This window comes from Peromyscus maniculatus, chromosome 1 (assembly GCF_049852395.1).
Source record: "Peromyscus maniculatus bairdii isolate BWxNUB_F1_BW_parent chromosome 1, HU_Pman_BW_mat_3.1, whole genome shotgun sequence".
Taxonomy (NCBI): Eukaryota; Metazoa; Chordata; class Mammalia; order Rodentia; family Cricetidae; genus Peromyscus; species Peromyscus maniculatus.
The window spans coordinates 197,437,196-197,461,161 of NC_134852.1; the positions used below are offsets into that span (position 1 = coordinate 197,437,196).

General features: G+C 57.5%; 2 protein-coding genes and 1 long non-coding RNA gene across 14 annotated transcripts in view; 1 reads left to right on the forward strand and 2 right to left on the reverse strand.

The window, feature by feature from the left end:
• Positions 1-11,455, forward strand: Lzts2 (leucine zipper tumor suppressor 2). 4 transcript variants are annotated; one of them, XM_006988176.4, is made up of 5 exons: positions 1-248; positions 5,898-6,347; positions 7,627-8,289; positions 8,776-9,033; positions 10,127-11,455. In XM_006988176.4, exons 2-5 carry the CDS (start codon positions 5,940-5,942, stop codon positions 10,817-10,819), a joined length of 2,022 nt encoding a protein of 673 aa, XP_006988238.1. In that variant the 5' UTR covers positions 1-248; positions 5,898-5,939; the 3' UTR covers positions 10,820-11,455. The 4 variants fall into 4 exon arrangements, with proteins under 4 accessions (XP_006988238.1, XP_015862161.1, XP_006988239.1 ...); XM_016006675.3 differs by having other exon boundaries at positions 101-238; XM_006988177.4 differs by lacking the exon at positions 1-248 and adding an exon at positions 2,943-3,078.
• LOC121824112 (uncharacterized) lies at positions 533-1,440 on the reverse strand. The gene is made up of 3 exons (XR_013048375.1): positions 1,312-1,440; positions 857-982; positions 533-664 (listed from the first exon to the last, which is right to left on the reverse strand). It is a non-coding gene; the product is annotated as an uncharacterized LOC121824112 (long non-coding RNA).
• Pdzd7 (PDZ domain containing 7) overlaps positions 11,264-23,966 on the reverse strand; it is a 19,395-nt gene continuing 6,692 nt past the window's right edge. For 2 of the 9 annotated variants that reach the window (XR_006065875.2, XR_013048373.1), the window contains exons 4-18: positions 23,615-23,789; positions 22,915-23,091; positions 22,544-22,691; positions 21,199-21,259; positions 20,462-20,857; positions 19,784-19,981; positions 18,133-18,224; positions 17,803-17,881; positions 17,247-17,422; positions 14,523-14,614; positions 14,309-14,400; positions 14,083-14,154; positions 13,092-13,682; positions 12,768-12,868; positions 12,124-12,366 (exon numbers count right to left, since the gene is read on the reverse strand). Coding sequence is in view for 3 of the 9 variants with exons in the window: in XM_076563179.1 (XP_076419294.1) it covers positions 12,109-12,366; positions 12,768-12,868; positions 13,092-13,682; positions 14,083-14,154; positions 14,309-14,400; positions 14,523-14,614; positions 17,247-17,422; positions 17,831-17,881; positions 19,784-19,981; positions 20,462-20,857; positions 21,199-21,259; positions 22,544-22,691; positions 22,915-23,091; positions 23,615-23,789 (2,588 nt within the window). In the remaining 6 variants the exon portion in view is untranslated. Of the gene's footprint in view, positions 12,367-12,767; positions 12,869-13,091; positions 13,683-14,082; positions 14,155-14,308; positions 14,401-14,522; positions 14,615-17,216; positions 17,423-17,802; positions 17,882-18,132; positions 18,225-19,783; positions 19,982-20,461; positions 20,858-21,198; positions 21,260-22,543; positions 22,692-22,914; positions 23,092-23,614; positions 23,790-23,966 lie in introns of those variants that run through there. The other 7 variants (XR_006065879.2, XR_013048374.1, XM_076563179.1 and 4 more) reach the window with 5 other exon arrangements.

Below are 23,966 nucleotides of genomic sequence, written 5' to 3' on the forward strand. Positions count from 1 at the left end.
GGTACTGGGTTGGCTGTTCGAGGGTGCGGGGCAGACCACTCCCCTCTCTGGGTGGGGGGGGCGCGGCTTCAGCCGCCCCGCCCCACTCTTCCAGGTCCGGCCTGGCGGGAGCCGGCAGCCGGGAGCCGGGAGCGCGGAGCCCGGAGCCCCGAGAGGGCTGGGGAGCCAGAGGTCTATCGCGGCGAGGAAGTAGGCACGCTGGAGTCGGAGCCCGGCCACAGAGGGAGCCGCGGCGCAGGTGACGCTGGGTGAGTGGTGGGCGGACGGGGTGCAGGAACTCCGGCCTCCGCACATGCTCGCTCTGGAGAGAACTTTCCGTGTCTTGAGAAACGGGATTGGGATGAGGAAGGGGTCCGCACTCTATGGAGCGCAGGCAAAGCCTGAATAGCAAAGGGACAGGGAAACTTACAGACGCACCAACACACACCCATGCACCGACCCATGCATTCGCTCAGGACACGAACACACGTGCGCTCAGGGAGGGACAAGCAGAGCGAGGTACCCTAGCAGTCCCAGAGGCAGTGCCACCGGCCCGCGCGACCCCGGGAGAGATGGACGCTGAGTTGTTCTGCCCGGGGCCGAGGGAAAGGGGCCGCCCTGAGACTGTCGGCGGGGGCGGGCGGGGTTTGTCGCATCAGGCGGTTCCTGCTTCCCGGCCGCTTGCCTGCAGGTGAAGACCAAGGCGTAAACAGGCGATGAGCACGTGACTGCTTCGCAGCCCGGTGGGCAGTGCCCCCCTAACCCTGTCTAGGCGGGGATACTCTCTCGTCCACTTCTCCCCCAGTCCCGGCATGCTTGCTTCCCTGTACGGGGCTTTATTCCATACTCCACCTGGGATGATGATCAACTCTCTCACCCAGAATGGGAGCTCAGCGCCCCTGGGGGCTTGGGTGGCTCAGGAGGCCGGGAGAGTATTGGGCGGGGTGGGGTTGCTTGGACTCCTTGCCTTCCTGCTCGGTGACACATTCTCGGAGCCAGCATCCTTGAAAGGTATCCGAAGAGTACCTTGATGGCCCCTGACAGCTGCCTGGGTCTCCCACCCTCAGCTCCGGGAGCAGCTGTCTATAGGTCCTCTGCCCTTCACCACCGACTTGCAGGACTGAGCACAAAAAGCCCACCCATGCGAGAGCAACAGTCTCCCCTCGCCACGGAGAGTGCCTAAGAGTAAATATGTCCTTAACCCCCGAGGGGAGTTTGCCTTCCCTAGGAGGAAGAAGGACCAGATCCCTCTCTCTCGGAAAACGAAGGAGGGGGCTGCTGCCCCAGGCCTCTCCCCCCCCCGCCGGCCCCCCCTTACCCCCCACCCCTCACCCCGCCACACGCTGAGCCCAGCTGCTGCCTGAGCTTCTGGGCAGGCAGCCAGAAAGGGGAGGAGGAGGCTCTCGGTGCCCCGGGAGGCAGGGATCAGGGCAAGGCCAGAGGAGGGGGTCTCCATCGGGGAGAGGGGTTCAGTCTGCCCTTACGAAGCTGAGGGGCTGGAGTGAGCCTGAGGGTGGCTGGGCTGTGTTTCCCTTTCCAGGGAAAAAGAAAGAAAAACAACCCTTTCCATGGAGCTAAAAATAGAGCTGAGAGCCGGCCAGGCTGTGGCCTGGAAGAGGGGGGGATGCTTCTTCCTGGGGCTGAGCCCAGTTCTGGCAGGCCTTGGCCCTGCGAGGTGGGGGGGGGAGGGTTGGGGGGGCAGCAGAGAAGGGAGGGTGGCCTTGCCAGAGGATGTGGATGTCAGCTGACCCGAGCAGGTCACAGAGACCCCTCAGGGCAAGTGGGTAGTTTGTGAATGTGATGTCAGAAGTTGTCTGCGTGGCCAAGCACGGCCGTCACTGCGCGGGAGAGGGTCGGTTGGGAGACTCGGTGTATTTTAAGATTGGGACTGGATGCAAGGGACTTGTGAAGTTGCAGGGCAGGCACGAAACGCCGAGCCTTCTGTGAGTTGGCCCGAAGGATTACGGAATGAAGGAATATGGAACCACGTGATGGATGAGACCGTGATTGTGGCTGCCTGAGACAGAATGTGGGAAAGGTCGTGTGGGTGTTGAGACTGTTGTTTTGGAGAGGGTAAAAACATGTGTGACCCTGAGAAAGACACTGGGGTGTCTGCTGGGGACGGAGCCCGTGTAGGTTTGAACCGTTCATTCTTGCGATTACTGGGGGGGCCAGGTGCGCCCCCCCCCACTTTGAGCAGCGACCTTTCTCAGAGCCGATGACCCCGAGGTTAGGCGAGGGAGCCTGGAGCCACGCCAGGGGCAAGCCTGGGCTCGCTGCGCCGGGGAAGGGAGTGGGGTTGGTGGGGGGCTCTGGAGGTTGGGGGGGGGGGCTGGTGGTGGCTGAGAAGGTGCCGAAGGAGCCGCCAGGTGGCGCCGCTTCTGAAAAAAATCCTAGCGTGTGACCTCCAGCCTGCTGGGGGTGGGACAGCCAGCCACCGAGCCAGTCCCTCAACTTGTGCCCGGGAGCCGGCCAGCGGAGAGGGACGGCTGACCCTCGGCCTCCTCCCGGACTGGGAAGCTGGGGACTGGGGAGGGCAGCCTGGTCTAGAGGGGCGGAGGGGGAGGGGAGGGGCGGGCGGGCGCGGCGCCTCGGCTCTTTGTGCTGGAACAATGACCAGCTGCCGCCACCACCGCCGCCGCCGCCGCCGCCGGCCCGAGGGCCCCGGCAGGGCAGCCGATGACCCGCTCGACGAGTATCGAGCTCCCCCCTCCCCAGTCTCCCCACCCGGACGCAGTCGCGGGGCCTCTCCGGGAGGGATCCTGGGCGCCGCCACCGCCGCCGCCGCCGTGCAATCCATCCCCCGCGTGCGCCCTGGCGGGCACGCGTGACGTGGGGGCGCTTGCGCGCGTCCGCGCCCCGGGGCGGGGACGCCCCTCGGACCCCTCCCCCGCTCCGCGCGCACCGCCCACTCGGGCCGGGCGGGGGCTGGACGGGGCCGGGGGCGCCGGCTAGGCGGAGGCGGGGCCGGGCCGGGCCGCTCCGAGTGGCCGCGCGCGCGGGCTGGAGCCGACGGACGGGCGGGCGGGCGGACGGGCGGCGCGCCTGTGGAGTGCTGCTGGGGCGGCCCGGGGCTGAGCATGGAGCAGCGCGGCGGAGGTGAGGGGGCCGGGGCTCAGGGTGCCCCCACTTGTAGGCGATGCGGTCCGGCGGGAAGGTGGCATTCCACGGACGCCCCCGGTCCGTGGAAGGAGCGGACAGTGGTGGGTGGGCCCGGGGGGGACTCCGGGGCTTTCAGTCCCGGCAGGGGAACTCGTGATCCCAGGCCGGATCCCGCTTGACTGGTCTCCGGAGTTTGAGTGTGTGTGTTGGGGGGACTTTCCCCAACTCTCCAACCCCCAACCCCGAGGTCAGAGAGTTGGGACCTGGGCCAGACTCGCCCCAGGCCCTGGCGCGGCCCCAGGCCCCAGAACCCCCAGCCCAGTGCCGGGGTGGGGGGCGCAGGGGGTCTGTGTACCATAGCGATAGGTCAGGGCGTGCTGGGGGGGAACCGGGGGTTCGTTTTTCCCACAACCACAAACGCATTTCTCAAAATGGAGCCGCTTGCCCCTCCTTCTCTCTTGGGCCTCGAGAGCGGGAGCCGGGCTGGCTAGGCCTGGCTTTCCAGACTCCTGGCCCTCAGAGCCCGGCTTTACGTCTCTCTGGCTTTGGGGGCCCTTGCCTGCGTGGCTTCTGCGACCCTAACTCCGGGGTCGGCCTCTGGCTCCTCGTGTCTGGGTCTCTTGGCCTCTTTGTCTCTTGACTTGTGTCTGTCTCTGGCTGCAGCGGCCCTTGCCCTCTTCCTTCGGGCTCTCACTTTCTGGGTACCCTGGAGTGGGAAGTGGGAACAGCCGTGCCAGCCCTTTCCCACTCTGCCCTCCATCCTGTGGAGCGATCTCTACCCCCGGGCCGGACCTTGTGGGGGCAATCTCAGCTCCTGGCTCTACAGAGAAATGTGTGATTGCTCCTCGAATCTCTAGTTCGCTCACTACCCTGGCTCGCAGTAACTCCTCCCTCAGGCTGGACTTCTGTGATTTCTCAGTCTTAACACTTAGGGACACTTGATGGAGGACAACATAGAAAGACCAGACGGGGTAATGGGGTCAGATACTGTGAGCTCACCTTTCCTCACACCCTTAAGTTTAAAAAAAAAAAAAAAAAAAAAAAGGATTTTAAAAAGGGGGAGGGACTTCCATCCACCTAGGTGGTCTTGAATATCACCCAGGTCCCACCCCACCCCCAGAAATGCTCACTCATTACAAGTCACTCCAAATGTGCCTTTCACACACCTTCCTGTTCACACACTTGTGTAAGATAGACACAGTAATTGGTGGAACTGTCCCGGCAGAAATGAAGGTGCCCTACAGAGACACTGTCTCTCAATCTATGAGAGGCTTGAAATGCACCCCTAGGGATTTCATCCTGAGAGAAGAAAATGGCTTCTTGAGGATGGGTGACTTCACCTGACTTGGGACATAGACAGTGACCCCAAGTTTGGTGATATTCACACAAAAACTCACATATATGTGGACAAACTGGTATTATCTGCGAAAACATTTTTTTTTGTCATATAGTCAACATTCAGACCCCATAGGTTCATTTATTACATATACATTAGTAACTTTTGTATGCTTTCTTAGTAATAAAACTCAGTCTTGTAAGACATAAGAATTCACACATACAGCTGGCCGTGGTGGCACAGGTTTAGAATCCTAGCCCTCTGAAAGCTGAGGCAGGAGGATCCATGAGTTTGAGGCCTGCCTGTGTACATAGCACAGCCTTGTTTCATTTATGTTCCCCACATCACACACACATACATGTACGGATGTACTGACACCTGTCTAAACACACGTCTACTCAATGCGTATTTTCATCCACATTTTCACAAATACTGCTCATTTTTATGCTTCTGTAGGTGTGCTCACACCCACAAGTAAATGCACACACTCTTACGGAATTCTCTGTTCACTTCTTGGCCCCTGCTCCACATGATGACTTCAGCAGATGCCTAAGTCTTGGTCATCAGCAGCCTTGGGACTGGGAGGGAGTTCCGGGTTGGAGGCTTGCTGTCCCTTCAGCAGCCTTGGGACTGGGAGGGAGTTCCGGGTTGGAGGCTTGCTGTCCCTTCCGGGAAGGAGCTGGACTGGGGAGGTGGAGCCAGCTTACTTGAGATCCTACCAGAGGTGGTGGAGCCCCATAGGGGTTACTCTGAAGAGTAACGGAAGCAGGAAGGTTTGTGAAGGTTGACACTTGGCCGGGGCCTGTGTAGGCTCCCTTAGTCCTGAGTGGATGGCAGAAGCTAGGAGTTGTCATGGAAACAAGCATAGCCAGCATCAACCTCTGGGAGGTAGGAGACCCCAGAGGGCACCTGTGGGTTCCTGAGACCTGTGAGCTTTCCTGTTTGGCCAGCTCCACCCTTGCCGCCTCCGTGTCTGGGAGAAACTGAGGCCCAGCAGTGGGAGGCTGGACACCGCCTGGCTGTGGCTCTTTGTTCCCTAATTACCATCTGAGTTGGTGATGGCATCCCTGACGTGTTCTCTGCCCAAACAGCCCAGTAACGAGGCCACCTGTCCCAGGAGAGTAGGGCTTGTACTGGGAGCTAGTAGTTAGGGATCTCTGCCCAGTCCGAGTCTTGGCCTTTAGAGGGGATGCGGGTTAGGGCTTAAGACTGGGTCTTCCCTGCCAGGGAACCTGCATGGCCTCCTGGGTCCCCTATTCCTTCATCATCTCTGGCCGAATTATTCCTTAGCCTTGTCCAGACTAGAGCTGGGTAGTGAGTGGTGTAGGGCCCAGGGAAAACTGAGCTTCCTGCCAGTTCCTGGAGAGGAAGCCTTGTTACTATGTTGGGAGTGTGCTGCCTGGAGGAGGGGGTCAGGAGCAGGCCTGTGGGGGAGAGAACTCAAGGTGCAGGGGCTCTGACACCAATGCCCTGCTCACAGGTTGCCCTGGAGGCCCCTGGCCAGGCCTGAGGCTCTGCCACCATGGCCATTGTACACACACTGCCAGTGCCACTGGAGCCCGCACGTGAGACAGCCACTGCCCCACAAGCTCCAGCCATGGGCAGCGTGAGCAGTCTTATCTCGGGCCGGCCCTGTCCCGGGGGATCTGCTCCTCCACGCCACCATGGTGTCCCTGGGCCCACCTTCTTCCGCCAGCAGGATGGGCTGCTACGGGGTGGCTACGAGGCACAGGAACCACTCTGCCCAGCTGTGCCACCCAGGAAGGCTGTCCCAGGCACCAGCTTTACCTATATCAATGAGGACTTCCGGACAGAGTCACCTCCCAGCCCCAGCAGTGACGTTGAAGACCCGAGAGAGCAGCGGGCACACAATGCCCACCTCCGTGGGCCCCCACCAAAGCTCATCCCTGTCTCTGGGAAGCTGGAGAAGGTAAGGGCCAGCCCGTTTGGGAGGGTCTGGGTGGAACCAGGAGCCCCTTAGGGAAGCTAGAATTTGGAAGCACATATAGAGCAAAGAATGTGGACTGTCTCTGAGCCCCATTTTCTGTGTCTGGATAGTTAAGGTTATAGGCTAATCTTCGTAGGTTCCTGTTAGAATTAGTACTTAGCATAGTACCCAGAACCTTCAAGTGAACGATACGATACTAGTTGCTTTGATTATTTTTTTTATTTTTTTGGGTTTTTTTTTTTTTTTTTTTTTGAGACAGGCTTTCTCTACATAGCCCTGGCTATCCTGGAACTCACTATGTAGACCAGGCTGGCCTCCAGATATCTGCCTGCTTCTGCCTCCTCAGTGCTGGGATTAAAGGCGTGTACCACCATGCCTAGCCAATTGCTTCAGCTGTGATTACACAGATGTGTGTCTTTGGGCAAAGCCTTTAACTTTACTGGGGCCTCTATTTCCTCAATTTTTAATATGAGAAGAGGATTGTATTTTGCTTGCATGGCTCTTGCAATGATTAAAAATGAGCATTTTGAATTACTTAACATAAGTGGACATTTAGAAGGCCTATTGTTAGTGGGAGCAATTGTTTTTAACTTACAGGGGTGGAGGAGCCTGTGTGGGCAGGTGGAAAGTCTGACAGGGTTTTGAAAGATCAAGGCTTGGGGCTTGAGGAGATGGCTCAGTGGGTAAGATGTGTTGCTGCACACGTGTGAGGATCTGAGTTCAGATCCCCAGGACCCAAGTAAAGAGCTGGGTATTACGGTACAGGACTGTGATCTCGGCACTTGTGAGGCAGAGACACTCAGATCCCTGGGGCTTGCTGGCCGGTCAGACTGGCTGAATTGGTGAGCTCCAGGATCAGTCAGAGACTGTTTCAAAAATTAGGGGGGAAGTAAGTGAGGAAGGCTCCTGACTTTGACATCTGGCCTCCACACACAGACACCTGTGTGCACACATGCACATGTTCATACACACACACACACACACACACACACACACACACACACACACAGACAAACATTGATTAGCATTTGGAAAGGTCAAGCAAGCTGGGCTTGGTAGCTCACACTGTAATCCCACTTCTTAAAAGGCAGAAGACTTTGCTTGTCTTCAGGGCTAGCCCTAGGGGTACATAGTGAGTTCCAGGCCAGTAGAGTAAAACCCTGCCTCAAACCAACAACAAAACTAAAAACTAAAAACAGAAAAAAGAGAAAGAAAGTGATTGTGCAGAGCCTCCTCACTGTCACGTGGTACCTCATTTCAGAACATGGAGAAAATCCTGATCCGGCCAACAGCCTTCAAGCCAGTGCTACCCAAACCTCGGGGGGCACCATCCCTACCTGGCTTCCTGGGTCCTCGAGCTGCTGGGCTATCTGGGAGTCAGGGAAGCCTGACACAGCTGTTTGGGGGGCCCGCCTCCTCTTCCTCGTCTTCTTCCTCCTCCTCTGCTGCTGACAAACCCTTGGCACTGAGTGGCTGGGCCAGTGGCTGCCCATCGGGAACACTGTCAGACTCTGGCCGAAATTCTTTATCCAGCTTGCCCACCTACAGCACCGGAGGTGCTGAGCCGACCACCAGCTCTCCAGGTGGGCACCTGCCCTCCCACGGCCCTGGCCGAGGGGCACTGCCCGGTCCAGCCCGAGGGGTCCCTACTGGGCCCTCCCACTCGGACAGTGGCCGATCCTCCTCCAGCAAAAGCACAGGTTCCTTGGGGGGCCGTGTCGCTGGGGGCCTCTTGGGCAGTGGTGCCCGGGCCTCCCCGGGCAGCAGTTCGGGTGGAGACCGCTCTCCGCCCCCTCCACCCCCTCCGCCCCCCTCGGATGAGGCCTTGCTACACTGTGTCCTGGAAGGGAAGCTTCGAGACCGAGAGGCAGAGCTGCAGCAGCTTCGGGACAGTATGGATGAGAGCGAGGTTACCGTGTGTCAGGTGCGGCCCAAGGCAGTCCCGGGGTGGTGCGGTATAGCATCTGGAGGCCTAGGAACAATGCATGGAGCATTGCTTTGGGGGAGGGAGAGGATGAAGACCCATTGTGTGACACCCCCACGGTAGTTAGCTTAACCTTCAAAGGAGTAAGGAGGTAGGGTTTGTGAATTGGGTCCGGCGCTGGCTCGGAGCATCTGTTACACTTGAGAAAGTCACTTAACCTCGCAAACCCCAGTTTCCCTGTCTAAATGGGGATAGCTCGGACTTCCTAGGCAGGCTATGAGATTAAATAAGGTGGAAGGTATAAAGCGCCTAGAATAATGCTGACACCTAGGAAATGATGTATCCGTGGTTGCTTTTACTATTGTAGTATACTGAATGTGTGTGCTCCGCCCTCCGCCAACCCAGGCAGGGAACCACCCAAGCCGGGAGGCTGGAGCTCAGGATCTGGGGGGCCCTGAAGGTTTCCAGCCTGCCTTCTTTCTCTAGGCGTTCGGAGCGCGGCAGAGGCACTGGCCACGAGAGCGGGAGGACTGCGCAGCGCAGGCGCAGCAGGCCACGCAGCGTGTCCAGCGGGCCCAACAGCTGCTGCAGCTGCAGGTGTTCCAGCTGCAGCAAGAGAAGCGCCAGTTGCAGGATGACTTCGCACAGCTGCTTGAGGAGCGAGAGCAGCTGGAGCGTCGCTGTGCTACCTTTGAGCGGGAGCAGCGGGAACTCGGGCCGCGGCTGGAGGAGACCAAATGGGAGGTATGCGAGGTTAGGTGCTGGGCAGGCTGGAGGGGTCCCACGGGGCCACACTCTGCAGACGTGGCCCGGGGTCGCTACCCTAGGGGGTCTGCCCTTCCACGTCTTTCTGGGTTGGGGTTTCCTTGTGCCTCCTCTGTGTTGGAACTCCCTGGTCTGATCTGGTGCCCACAGAGCTAGTGGCATTCATTGCCTTCCCTATTAGGTGGGTACTGTTAATAAATACCCCCCCCCCAAAAAAAAAAAAAAAAAAAAAGCCGGGTGGTGGTGGCACACGCCTTTAATCCCAGCACTCGGGAGGCAGAGGCAGGCGGATCTCTGTAAGTTCGAGGCCAGCCTGGACTACCAAGTGAGTTCCCGGAAAAGGCACAAAGCTACACAGAGAAACCCTGTCTCGAAAAACAAAAAAAAAATAAAATAAAATAAAATAAAAATACCTCCATTTTATGAATGAGGAACCCTGAGTCTCAGGAAGGGCTGGAGCCTAGACCTAAATTAGCAGGAGCTGGGCTGAGATACAAACCCAGGCTTTTTTTTTTTTTTTTTTTTTTTTTAAGATTTATTTATTTATTTATTATGTATATAGTGTTCCGGCATGTATGTCTACATGCCAGAAGAGGGCATCAAATCTCATCCTAGATGGTTGTGAGCCACCATGTGGTTGCTGGGAATTGAACTCAGGACCTCTGGAACAGCAGCTGGTGCTCCTAACCTCTGAGCCATCTCTCCAGCCCAGCAGTTTGGTTTTGATGCCTGTTCTTCCCCAAGATGCCTTTCACCTGGACATGTGGCTACTGTCCTGGACTTCCCCACTCCACCCCTGCGGCCTGCCACCCTCTCCAGGCCTAGGCAGTGCTTATACAGCCCCTAGTATAAGGAGACCAGCATCGAAGAGAAAAGATCTGGCTCTCTTTTTTCCTCTCGCCTCTTCCTAGAGGTATATCTGTGGATGTGTCCCTAGCTCCCATCCTGCTGTGCCTCACTGTGTAAAATAGCGAGAGAGCATCTCCTCTCCTTCAGTGCCCAGCATGGTACCCAGTGCCCAACACCCAGAGAGGTCTCCCTCACCATCCTTCCCACTGCCTTTTACCCACAGGTGTGCCAGAAATCGGGTGAGATCTCTCTGCTGAAGCAGCAACTGAAGGAATCTCAGGCAGAGCTGGTACAGAAGGGCAGCGAGCTGGTGGCGCTGCGGGTGGCCCTTCGAGAGGCCCGGGCTGCCTTGCGGGTCAGCGAGGGCCGAGCCAGGGGCCTGCAGGAGGCAGCCCGAGCTCGGGAGCTGGAGCTGGAGGCCTGCTCCCAGGAGCTACAGCGGTATCGCCAGGAGGCCGAGCGGCTCCGGGAGAAGGCTGGGCATTTGGATGCGGAGGCAGCAGGACTCCGGGAGCCTCCTGTGCCCCCTGTGCCCCCAGCCACCACCGACCCTTTCCTCCTGGCAGAGAGCGATGAGGTTAAGGTGCAGCGGGCAGCAGCGGGAGCAGGAGGGAGCCTGCGGGCTCAGGTGGAGCGGCTTCGCCAGGAGCTGCAGCGGGAACAGCAGCGGGGGGATGAGCAGCGGGACAGCTTTGAGGGGGAGCGGCTGGCCTGGCAGGCAGAGAAGGAGCAGGTGATCCGCTACCAGAAGCAGCTGCAGCACAACTACATCCAGATGTACCGGCGTAACCGGCAGCTGGAGCAGGAACTGCAGCAGCTCAGCCTGGAGCTGGAGGCCCGGGAACTCGCTGACCTGGGCCTGGCCGAACCAGCCCCCTGCATCTGTCTGGAGGAGATCACTGCCACCGAAATCTAGGCTTGGCAAGGGCCACAAGACCATCCGGGTCCCAGGACTCTGAGCACTCCAGGTCTCCCAGCCGAAGGGCCTCTGCCAAGCCTTCAGGTGGCCTTATGACTTGAAGGAGCAGGATCAGACCCCTTGAAGTTCCATTCACTGTCCCCAGAGGCTCCTACCCACTCCACCATTTCACTCCCCAGCGGCCAGTGCCACTGCCAGCCCTGTTTGTCCCCAGATGTCTGCCAGCCCACTCCAGCTGGGAAGAGAAAGGGGCCACCCCATCTCCACATTCTCCCTGCCTGAAGCCAGAGAGAGCCAGAATGGCACCAGCTGCTCCAGATGTGCCTGCCCCCAACATGCCCAGGTGGAGGGACAGGGCTAGGACTGGGGTCTGATCCCCATGTCCCAGCTCTGCAAGCCTCTTCTGGACTGAGGGGGCTGAAGTCAGACCAAAGGAAGAACTCAGCAATGTCTTGTTTATTTGTGTTTGTGACCAAGCAGCCCCTCCCAATACCAGGTTTATGGCCTCGTTTTCACTTGTATATTTTTCACACTGTAAATTTCTTGTACAAACCCAAAGAAAAAATTAAAAAAAAAAAAAGTTTGTTTTTTAAAAAAAAAAGTATGCTGGATAAAGAACTGCAGGCGACCTTGTCTGGCATCTGTCTGGAGCGTTTGTCCCTCTGCTTGCTGGCTACTCACCTACCTCATGGAGTTCTTACTGGGGCGGGGAGGGAGATAGGAGGCTAATCCAGTCCAGTCAGAGGTCCTAGTGGACCACAGCAGGAGTCTTACTAAGGCCTGAGGAATTGGAAAAGCCTTCCACCCTGTCCTTTGTACTGAATGCTGCTTGAGACTGGGGGATGGACATAGTGACCTCCTTAAGGAGACTGAATTTACGCCTCTCAGAGTATGGGAAGCCAGGGGCATCCTGAAGAAGCTCACACCAGTTACAGGCTTCAGACTTGATTTTCTCTGTCCCCTCACTGAAGCGGTCCAGGACCAGGGGATGCACACGATGCAGGCTGCCCTCTAGAGCCTTGTCCTTGGACATCCAGCTTTTCTTAAAACGCCGGGGACTTCTAGACAGCCTGCAGTAGGTCACAGCCAGTGTACAGAGTATGGTGCTCTCAGCTGTCAGGCACATAGGACAGAGGGGCCTCGGTATTGCAGGACACCGGGGAGCAGCAGTAATCCTTAAAGTCAGTGGGAAGGGTCATGGGAACCCATAAGAAGAGGGGAGAGTTTGGGGGCACTTGGAGGAGCCCTAAGGGCTGGGGTGAGGGCCCTGCTGTAGTTGTCTATCCTCAGGGGGAGGGATCTGGGGTGGGGGTGGGGGTATTGTCAAGGGGTCCATGGGCAGAGGAACTGCCAGCAGGAAGGCTCTGGTCCTTAATGGCTAATGAGGCAGATGAGGGCAGCAGGCCAGGTCCAGGAACCCTGACCACAAGCTCCATAGGCTCCCGAGCCTTGTTTCTGTATGCTCTGCGGATGGTGTCCACAGCTCGCTGGTGAGTCACCTGCTCCAGGCTTTCCCCATCCACTGCCACCAGCTCGAAGCCAGCCTGGCATGGAGATATAGTCAGCACTCACATCATTCCCACCCACCACCCAACCTGAGGGCAGTGGCCTTTCACCTCCGCTAGCTAGGACACTCCTCCCCCATCTGGGTGCTGGGGATGGACAATAGAACTTTTGTGCCTGGAGCTGTTGGGGGCAGGGTGGGGCACAGACAATGGCCCTTTGTCCCTGGGGACTTGAGGTGGAACAGGATAGGCCATTCTCAGGCCCAGGCTAGCATGAGGGGACAGATTCTTCTCTAGGCCTGCCCATCCTACTGGCCTGACCCCTCTGCCTCCAAGCCGCCGCCTACGACCTGGTCTGAACATGCCTGGCTGGAAGACTAATGTGGACCGGCCCTGTACCCTTCAACCCTGGGCCTGAGGAGGCTTCGTGCTTCACCCACCTGCAGGGCCCCGCAGAGGAAAGCGGCACCTCCGGGAAAGATCTTCTCTATCTTCACCATGGGCTGCACCTTGGACTCGATGCCCCCAGAAATGCTGATGCCTGGGCAAAGTCCAAAGCGTAGTCATAGCCTTAGCCCAAACCTTGAGGTCCCAGGAGAAGCATGGACTCCCATGCCCCAAATCAGCCTTGACTTCTTCCCACCTCCAAACCTAGATTTCCTAACTATACACCTTCACACTCAGATTCCTTCCCTGCCACCCCCCTCCCATCTTCTCTCAAGCCCAGGCGTCCACCCTGCTTACCCAGCGCCTCCTGGACTCACCCAAAGACTGCTTCATCTTGGATAGCGTGACTGTCCTCAGCTCTCCAGCGGAGGGTTTCCAGGTCGTCTCCTCGGTTGTCCCACCAATGCCATTCTCCAAGGGCCCTTGCCTAGCTCCCACCTTGGCCTCCTGCCCATCCAGAGGTCGTGGAAGCAAGGGCCTTGCCTTCCGAGGCCTGTGGTAGCGCCCATTGGCTGTGGTGGCATTAGTGATGGGTGCTGGGGAAGGGGATCGCATGCGCCCAGGGGACTTGCCTCGCCCTCGGCTGCGGCTGCGGCTGCGGCTGCGGCCTGGGGTCTGACTCTGGTTCTGCTGAGTGCTTTCTTTACTTGGGGGTTCTGTCAGTAGCCAGTTAGGCCTGGGAGGCCGGGGAGCCACAGGAGGTGGTTGGGGAGGGGGTGTACATGCGCTTCGGCGAGGGGAGAAGGCATCCACCGGTACATCTTGTAGAGGGGGGATTCCTTTATGGTGGTGGCCAGGGGCAGAGGCACTGAGGGAGACCTTAAGCCCCCCTAGCCTCTCCCTGATCTCTCCGTCGTCATCCTCTGAACAGTCATTCACTGGCAGCAAGTAGAAGCCTCCACGGCTATCTGGGGGACAGGGTCAAGGTCAACTAGCTCTTCTTGATCATCAACCCCGGGATAACCTTTCCAGCCCCTGGTCCTTTCTGCTGTTTGTAGGGTTCCCGGGTGTGTGTAAACAAGGCCTGGATTTGCTCAGGTCCATTGTAAAGGGACACACAAACATGACCTATTACTAATAGTATCCTAGCACTTTGTATTGTGATCCAGTTCTCCTTTAGTATAGCCAAGAAACCAGATTTAAGTGTGTCGTCTTAAAACGCCCTTTACAGGACGATGGCCTGGAGGACAGGGCTTTCCTTCCTGACCTCAGTGACGCTGCTTGGAGGCAAGGATGGAAGGCCCGTCCTCCCTGTTCCGATGTCCCCAGGGCTGTCCCTTTCCCCCAGGTTATGGGACTCTGACTGACCAGGCACAGGGGTGATGAGGTGACGCTTAGGTGGCGTGTCCTGCCTGGTTGGTCTCAAAGCAGAAGGCCGAACTGGTTGGAAGGGAGCACAGGTCAGACAGAGGCCAGGCACTCCTGCCGCCCTCCCAGATAGGCATGCCAGCAGGCTCAGCCGCGTGAGCCACCCTCCACTCCCACCCGCCACTGGAGCTCAGGAGCTGGAGTCAGAGCTCCGCCAGCTGCTGACCTGCCCGGCTCTTGAGAGCCTCAAAAGCCTCCAGCTCCACGGGCATCACCATGCTGTCGAAGCGACCGAGGTCCGTGGGGGCCACCACACTCCTGGGGAAGGCAGGGATGTGGGGGAAGCGGGGCTTGGTTCTGGAGGTGCCGGCCTGGAGGAGCATCAGCCCTAGGGTCCCTGGGGCTTCTTGCCCCTCCCCCCCTCCCAAGCCCCTCCCAACCTGATGTCCCGCAGCAGCAGCAGCTTCTCCGGCCTGTCCAGGATGGCCAGCAGGGGGCGCACCAGGTCCTCCACACCGCCCTCATGGACATACTGTGTATAAACACCACAGATCAGACAGAAGCAGCAACTCCAAAGCTGGATGTGGGGAGACACCAGGGCACACGGGGGCCCTAGGGCCCACCCAGCCATCCTCACTCTAAGATAGGTTCACCCTATCCAAGGTCCACAAGATGGTGTGTCAGTGACTTTGTGGATGCCTGTGACGAGCCGCAGATCTGCAACAAATAGCAACAGCAGTCCTGGCGTCTGGACAGGCAACTCCCTAAGGCTGTTACATAGTCTCTTATTTAGCAGCCACTCGGAGATGATTCCTGTTTTACAGAGGGAGGAACTGAGGCTCAGAATTGGCTCAAAGCCATGCAGATGAGAAAAAAACGAGAAAAGGCTGGAACCCAGGACATCCAGCTCTTGCTTGCTCCGATGCCGGAAAATAACATGCAGCGACTGGACTCTCCTCCTACCCCTCGCCCAGGCAGAAAGAAGGAATGTGAGCCCAACACGAGGCTGTGGTCCTGGCTGCGCCCACCCTTTGTTCAGAGCTAGAATGGTGAGCTTGGGGAACGGGTGGCTCCACAGAAAGCCTCTCTAGTCAGTACCCTCTGCCTGGCACTGCCTGGATGCCACCAGCCCGGATGCCACACCCCATGGGTTCTGGAGAAGGGAATACTGGGAGCCAAGCTACTTGGGCAGCACACCGCCCCCTGGTGGTAAAAAGGAGACAGCTTCAGAGAGACCCATGGATAGTTACCTCGTATGGGCATAGAATTAGAATTAGCAGGCGCTCTGGTCATCTGAGTGAATCATCAACAAATATTTAGCAATAGATAAAAAATAAAGTGTGTGTGTGTCCCTAAACCACACACACGGTTACAGGGACTCATATCAACGGTACGCTGCCATATATGTGCGTGCCCCTCAAGTCCACAAGCATGAATTCAGCGTCTACTGTTAGAGGCACATTGTTAATAAGACCTTCTCCCAGAGCCTCAGGGACTCAAGTCGGAACGGATGGGGGACACATGAGCCCCATTCGGCAGTAACTGTAAACCACTGCAGTGGGGCAGCGAGGGTTTCAGAGAAGGGTGAAGTTTCAGAACGGGCCTCAGAAGCGGTGGCTACCCCACCAGCTCTTCCAGAGTGGACACGGAGCAGCGTGGGAGCTGAGGAGGAAAATGTCCTAAGGGCCTGCAGAATAACAAGTAAACGAAGGTCAAGGGCCACGAAGACCCTCCTACGGGGCTGCACAGCTTGAGCTCTATGTGACCAGCACCCCCTAAAACTATGCAGCTTATAATTTGTATCAGCTGAGTGGTGGCCCAGGAAAGCTGGGGTTGGCGGGTTGAGATGCCACATTGTGGAAGTCCGAGAAGGTGGGAGAAAGCAGCTTGTTCTCTATTCTGCCTCATAAGGCAACTGTAAAGCAGTAAGAGAGGTGACTTGTAATCTGGGCCTGGTGGATGTGGAGGGATGGCTAGGAGAGGGGACAGGAAGCCAGGTTCAGGGCAGCACTTGGTGGTCACGGAGGAGCTTTGCCTGCCCTCAGGCCTGGGCTCCATCTCAGAAGGTTTAGGGTGGGGCATTGGTTTGGGTGCGGATCGTTTGTAGAGCCTACAGGGTAAATAGAGCCATGGTAAAACGAAGTCCTAGTTTGCAGAGGTGGGGGTGGGTGGGTGGAGGGATGAGGGAAAAGCGTCTGCAAAGATACAGGTGCAGGGCCCCTCCTAGTGGCCAAAGCTCAGAGTTGCAAGCTCTCTGGCGCTAGACCACAAAGCCCAGTTAATGCTCAGAACAGAGAGTGACAGAGGTTAGCCCAGCGCCCCTGACAGGAACCTCCATCTGTATTTCTGTTGTAAACCAGTCCTTGGTAAAGGGATGTGTGAACGACCCCATCTTAGGCTTTGAGTGATACTACAAGGGGCACATACATGCATGCTATGCACAGACAAATGCAGGCAGGCATGTCAACCCACACCATAGACATGCCAATGGACACGTCACAACAATGCACACACAGCCCCACCATGAACCAGGTGAAGGCAGAAGTGATTTTCTAAAATGGCCCAGCTTGCCCACAGTGTGCACTAATGCATGTTCCCTGCAGAGAACCCACCACAGGGCCCTTGGGGTCCCTGGGAGAATGATAGTAAAGGATGTTCCAGTTCTCCTGGAGGGGGGAGTAGTATTCCACAGCCTCCCCAACACTTAGGCCCAGGGAGTCCTCTAAAACTGACTCCCACAGACACTGGGACCCTCTGCAACTGGCTGAAGAGGGAGGAAATGAAAGAGTGTAAGCATTGGGCGAGGATTGAGATGGGAGCCAAGGAAAACCTGCCGCAGGAATAGAAGGGGAGATGGGGGAGACGTCGGGGTTTAGAGGGGGTACAGTCAGTTGCCTAGGAAGATTCTCCCCTCCCACTCATCTCCTCAGCTTAAATGTCACCTCCTCTGAGAGGCCCTCCCAGATCTCCTGGCTTACCCATGTCTGTCTTTCACAGTGCTCTGTATGACTGGTCACTTGGGGAGTTTAGATTCTAATTATTGTCTATCTTTTCTTCCTGTGTGGGAGCTTACTGACTGGCACTGACCTCCCAGCGACAAGACCAGGGACTGGTCAATGGACAGTGGCCTGGATTGAGGGGCTGGGCCTTGGGCAGAGACTCACCCGGGAGCAGTGTCGAGTGACGGCTAGCACCTCGTCGTCTGTCAGCAGCCGCCGGGCCAGGTCCTGAATGAGGGGCCGTCGGCTTTCCCAGGCCTGCACCTGCTCATCCACATTGGGCAGCTGGCCAGAGGGGCTTCCGGACCTGGCAGAGAGCAGGGCCCGGCCCCTCTCCCGTTCTGTAGGGCAGGGGTAAGAGGGCGTGATGAGAGCTGTTAGGGTAAGGTAGAGTTCCTCTTGGCAGGGGTGAGGCTCTGAAGAGGCCAGCTGAGAACCCTGGACAGAATCCCACTGTGACCCTGCTCCCCAACATGGCCTTTCCTAACAAACTACCATCGATAGAGAGCAAACTCCAGCTCCTCCTTCATCGTCATGTTAATCTTCCCCCCACTGAAACACAGACAGGCTCCCTCGCCCCCAAATCCCTTCGGGGGTCCCATCTCTGCCCCTATCTTTTCTAGTAAGCTAACCAAGTTCTCTGCCTGATTCCACAGACTCAGCTCTAAAGCCGATAAGCTGGCCCCAGCCTGTTCCCACATTCCCCCATCTGTTGCTTTACCGTGGGGACCTTGGGATACTGGATTTACCACGTCTCAGTCTCCAGGTGACAAACTTCTGCACAGGCCCCACGCTCCCTGCTGTGAAGAAGAAAGAGGTTCAGTTCAGCTGGAACCAGAGTTCCGTTAGAAGTAGTCAGGGCAGGTACAAGTGCCTTTGTGGGCCTTCAAGGTCAGGCCCAGTTAGGGACTTCATTCATGGGCAATGGAGGAGGGGGGTGAGTGAAGGTGGTGGGCCAGAAGAGGAGGCAGTATGAACACACTGCTTATGGAGATGCATTTGGAAAGGAAGGCAGGAAAGAACCCCACGGACAGAGCTTGGTGGTACCTACCTTTCAGAGACAGAGGGAAGGAGGAGCCTTGGAAACAGAGAGGGGAGGGGCCAGAGAGGTGGGCTGAGAACCGTGAGAAAACAACCTGGGAACTGTGAGAAGAGAAAGGGGTGAGGTGAGGGCTGCCTCTGCCTCTCCTGGACGGTCACCCTGAGGCCTCTGGACACTTGGTTCTAAGGCGGAGCAACATCCAACTTCTCATCCTCTGCTTGCTTCCACCTACCCGATGCTCGCTCCCACTTCTGGAAGCAGCACCCTGCTTATCTCCTGGGTGACCCCTCCATTCTCAGCTGGGCACATGGCCCAGGGTAAGCAGCAAAATCACCTGTCTACCGGAGCTCATGTCTTGTTTTCCGCTCACATCACAGTGATTTGCTCAGCATGACAGATGACCCCAGGAGGCAGAGAGAGCCCTGACTGCCCCTTCAGCTAGAACTGTTTACAAATCTCCCTGTAGGTCAGGTGTAGTGGTGCACGCCTTTAATCCCAGCACTTGGGAGCCAGAGACAGGTGGATCTCTGTGAGTTGAAGGCCAGCCTGGGCTACAAAGTGAGTTCCAGGACAGCCAGGACTGTTACACAGAGAAACCCTGTCTTGAAAAACCAATAATAATAATAATAATAATAATAATAATAATAATAATAATAATAATACAAAAGAAGAAGCCCAAACAACAAAAACTCCCTCCTGTCCAGGGTTGCTAAGGGACAATGGCCATCTCACCTTCAAGCTGACAAGCCTTCTAAGGTGGAGGCCCATGCCTGAGGGAGATGTCTGCTGGTATTGCTCCTTCAGATGGGCTAACGTCATGAGCTGAGCCTAGAAGCACTCTAAAGCTAGCTGGACTCGAGTTTCTGTCCCGTGCAATTGTGAGTTTTCCCTCATCCATGTTGGGTCTGGAGCCTCAACAGGGTTGGCAGGCTTCTTGTGAAGGTCCTTAGGAAAACTACCTGGGGCTGGGCTGAAACCTGGTGGCACAGTGCCTGCCTAGCGGGCCCGGGGCCCAAAGGTTCAATCATCATGACTAATGGGGTGGGGACGGTGTCTCCCTTTGAGTCCTTTCCATCTGAGTCCTGACTGAGAAGTGGCTTTCCTTGGGGACAGTTCTAGAACTGGGTTGGGCCTGTGGAGCTCTGGATGGAGGGTGTGAAGCCAGGAGCCCTCCCTAGCAAAGGTGCCTTCCATTGCCACCGCCACCAAAGCACGTGACTCCAAACTGAGCTCAATCACTTCTTGCTGTGCCTGAGTCTGTCATTTCACCGTTCTGAGAAGATGACAGGATGACAGTGGCCACCCGACTTCCGGAGCACCTTCTAGGACCTAGACAAGGTGCTGACTTATAGTCACTCGTCCTCTGATTTTCTATATGCCCAAAGAAACGAGTTCTACAGATTTTTTTTTTTTTTGAGACAGGGTTTTTTTTTTGTGTGTGTGTTGCCCTGACTGTCCTGGAGCTCACTCTGTAGACCAAGCTGGCCTCGAACTCACAGAGATCCGCCTGCCTCTGCCTCCCCAGTGCTGAGATTAAAGGCGTGCGCCACCACCGCCAGACAAGAAATGAGTGTTAACTCTTCTGTTTAACTTGTGAGGGTGAGTGGCGGGGTAGGGTGAGATTTCAACCTGGAACTGCCAGATGGATCCCAGCACCTACCTTTCTCCAGGTCCAGGCGAGGGCGGACTTTGGTGGGGCTCCTGCTGTCCAGTGTCCAGGCCTCTCTATGCGCGTCCCCTGCTGGCCGCCCCTGCCGCCCTCCCTTGAAGAAGAGGTTCATCAGCGTCTTGGAGCGCTGCAAGGCCCCCTTCTCCCCAGGGGACCCTGACTTCTCCTTCTTCCGCTGCTTCTTCTCCTCTGTAGACATGAGGGAGCCCCCGGGGGGGCTGGAGGGTGGGCAGAAGAGGAGGAGGGGGCAGGGGGATAGGAGAGGGCAGAGAGAGGGGGGCAGACGGGGTCTGCAGCCATTCCAGAGTGGCAGTGGATGGAGTAGGGTCTTCGTCCTGCCTTCCACCTCTCCCCTACACACAGCGCCAGGGACGCGGGGAATCTACTGTGTGTCTGTAACTAAACACGTCTGGTCATTCCAGGCTGGAGGAATTGGAGTTAGGTCTGGTTTGGGGCCCAGAGCTTCTCAGTTTGGGGGCTGGGACTGAGGCTGGGTTTGGGGCCCAGGCCTGTTTATGAAGGGAAGCCTAGAGCAGGATCTGCGGATATTCTGGGACTGGACCTGGAACTCGGCCTAGGCCCTGGGATTTGGGCAAAGGCAGATTTGGGATTGCTCCTTGGTGTGTTTGAACTAGGGACTATGGGGAAAGTGGGACCCCCCCAACATACCCCACAGTGTCAGGTGGCTCTGGGATCGGGTGATGGGAGGCCTGGGTCGGCTGAGGGCCAGCAGCAGAGCCGTCTTGGGCGACTCTGAGAGTGCAGAATCAAGGCGTCGGACAGAAGAGGGACCATCAGAGCGGATGGCCGTGTCCCTGAGGATGACGGTTGGCCGTACACTGCACCAAGTTTCCACACGGCTGCCCATATCAGGCTCCGTCTGCATGGCCGTGTCTGCCCGCCCCCAGCCTGGGCCATGGCCACCGGGCTCCTCAGGCCCTAGGCAGACGTCCATGCGGTCAGAGGGCAGTGAGCCTGAGCTGCACAGGGCACTGGAGGCACAGGAGGAGACGCTGGAACCACTCTCCGAGGCCGGAGACAGCTGCTGCAGCACCCCACTGCTCACTGCAGGGGAGAGGGGGCTAGGTCACTCAGGTGCCCGCCTCCTTCCTTCCCTGGGGCCCGGGCCATGCTCACACACTACCCTTGGGCTTTGGGGTGGGTCAGAGATGCCAGCTGCTCAGACTGCCATCTACATCAGGGAGCCCTGGGAAGTCACTTCTTTCCTCACCTGTGGGGACTTGAGGCCTAGAAGACCCTGGCATTGAGTCTGGAAATCCTCAGTGAAGGCTATAAGCAGCTCTGGGCTGCGAGAAGGTCCTGAGGGCATCTTGGTCCCTCTCTTTCTTTCCCCAAGGAGTCCAGCCCCACCCTCGGGCTCCTCCCTTTCATCTCTCAGGACTTACATCTGTCCAGCCAGCAGTACTCAGAAACCATCTCTTTGTAGGCAGGGTACCGGCCCGTCTCCTGGAGAAGACATGGCGGGTATTGGAGGAGCAGGAGAGAAGTCAGGAGGAATTCGCGTAGGACAGGAGTAAACTTGGCAGCTCCATCCTGTCCCTCCCCACTGGGTCCATCCGGCTTACTTTCTAAACGTGCTGATTTCCTTTGTAGCTCAGGCCTTTGCTCCTGCTCCCCTTTCTCCTCCCTGTGCTAATCACATGGCTAGCTTCGTTCTTTGACTGCCACTGCCTGGGCGACTCTCCTCTGGCCTTGATTGCAAGGCCCTTCCTCAATTACCCCACTCCCCTTCTGCTAATTTCCTGATAGCATTTGTCAAAATCTGATGCTCACTGTTCCCCAGGAGCAGAGAGGCCTTGTTGGTCTACCCTGATCTCTGTGCAGCCCAGCACCTGACCTCGTAGGTGCTCAAAAATACTATCGAACAGCCAGGCAGGGTGGCTCTACCTGGAATACTGGGTTCCCTAGTGCCTGGGACCCGAGAAAGGAGGAGCTGGAGTTTGAGGCCAGATGTGGCTATATAGAAAAATCTAGCCTGGGCTACCTAGTGAGATTCTCGAAAAACAACACACACACACACACACACACACACACACACACACACACACACACACAGAGGCACAGAGTTATCAACTGAATTGGGGAAGAGCTGGAGTTAGGAAGAATGCTCCAGATAATTAGAAAAGGGAAGATGTACGTGGGAGAGATGGCAGTGGAAGTTAGGAGGTAGCCAATGAAGCGCTGGATGACGCTGGGTGACAAGCCGGGAGAGAGAGAGGACAGAGCAGGGAGCCTGGTGGACCCCAGGGAAGTGTGAGTCACCACCCCTGTGCTCAGATAAAGACCTTAAGTAGGCGTGAGAGCCACGTGAATAATGAAACCCACCACCTCCTAGGAACCCCAATCTCTGCTGTACCCCAGGGATCCCCACAGCTGAGGTCTTGCACACAGCTATAGCTCCTACTCCATACTTTAGTCTTCACCTTGAGGCCTTCCCCCATGCCGAAGGAGAGCTACGATGCTAGAAATACCTAGAAATACGGGGAGTCAGGCCAGAGCCAGGCCAGGCTACTGACCAGCTGAGTGACAGCCGACAGCTGCGTCTCTAAGCCTCGGTTCCCTCTCTTGCCAAATGGGCGTGAAAAGACTTTCTGCTCTCTCTCCCCCTGGCTGTGGAGTTGCCATTAGTGGCAGGGCGAGCAGCCCAGTGAGGAGCTAGGGTGTTCTGGGAAGTTCCAGACCTAGCCTGGCCTCTCCCTGCGGGAGATACGGGATTATCATCCGGCCCACCTTGATGGTCAACATTATGTGCGTTTGGCCCTTCAGCACCTCCACGGCCTGGCTGTGGCTGATGTCATCGAACCTGACACCGTTGGCCGCCAGGACCTGGTCCCCCACTTTGATGCCATTCTCCTCAGCCAGCCCACCATGGTCCACTCTGGGGATAGACGGGTGTGGCTTGATAAGACCCTGGCCTGCCTCCCTCCCCCTAACCCAGACCCCCTTCACTTGGCTATGGGAGTGCCCACCTACACCCCTTGGGCCTCTTCTGACTGACAACACCCTTTCCCCAGGCGCTATCCTGAAGGGCCAAGCCTCATGTGTTGACCCCTCCCCAAACTCCACCTCCAGCCCCGCCCCAGCCCCGCCCCAGCACTCACTTAGACACATAGATGCCCAGGCCAAACTCCTTGCCGCCGCGGATGTTGAAGCCTAGGCAGAAGTCGTCCGAGGTTGTGTAGAGGTGGACGATGCGCCGCACACCGTCTTCTGAGCTGCTGTCCGATGGCGTGGAACTGCACTTCTCCACCACGAGCCGCCGGTTCACTACATCCACCCTGCCGGGACCCAAGAGGCCCTGACCCCAGGTCCCCCAGGAACATCCAGTCCAAGAGCCTTGGCAACTGATTGGAAAGAGCTGATTCCCTTGCGGCGGGGGAGAGGACTTCTCCTGGCCCAGAGTCTTCAGTGGGATATAGGCTTCATCAAACCCGTGAAACAATCTGAAGCACCCCCTCACCTTTCCCTACTAAGAAGTTGCAACGAGTGGAGGCCCCTTTCCCTATCCTGTTTGGTTTTTGATGCTGCGGATGGAGCCCAAGGCTGCCTGGGCTATGCTAAGCATCTCCCTTACCACTGTCTTTGCCCCTGAGCCCCAGAGCCCCATTTCTGATCCTTCCAAGTCCCCGTGGGGAGATACCCAGAGAGTGCAGGGCTCAGTGCTAGAGAGCAGGGCCGCTGGGCAGGGACAGGGGCAGGGGACGTGCGGGGTGGGGGTGGGGGGTGGAGGGGGTGAGGGGGGGTGGCGGGGGTGGGGTGGGGGTGGCGGTGGTTTCTGAGCAAGGCCCGGGTGCTACTCACCATGTGGTCTTCTCCTTGGAGAACTTGATGCCAGGCACACGGCCCATGCGCCGCACCATCATGTGCAGGCAGCTGCTGCTGGTCAGCAGCCTCACGGCACTGCCCATCGTGGTACTTTCTAGACTCAGCCCGTTCACCTCGGTGATCTTGTCCCCCACACACAGGCCAGCCCGCTCTGCACCGGAGCGGGGAAGGGTCAGTGGGCCGCACACGTCCGTTGACACTAGGCTGTGTCCCCCAATCCGCTCAGCAAGAGAGGGCTCTACCTTCCATCAGTCCCCACCCTCAGAGCGGAGGTGGCTCCTACCCTTGGCCACCTAGTTGCTGCTACCCACTGAAGAGGTGGCTCACC

Excerpts from the sequence above, each read along its gene's own strand:
- Lzts2 (XM_006988176.4), top strand. The coding sequence starts at position 5,940 with ATGGCCATTGTACACACACTGCCAGTGCCACTGGAGCCCGCACGTGAG. Across the intron at positions 6,348-7,626 it reads TCTCTGGGAAGCTGGAGAAG|AACATGGAGAAAATCCTGAT; the intron begins GTAAGGGCCAGC and ends ACCTCATTTCAG. Across the intron at positions 8,290-8,775 it reads GCGAGGTTACCGTGTGTCAG|GCGTTCGGAGCGCGGCAGAG; the intron begins GTGCGGCCCAAG and ends TTCTTTCTCTAG.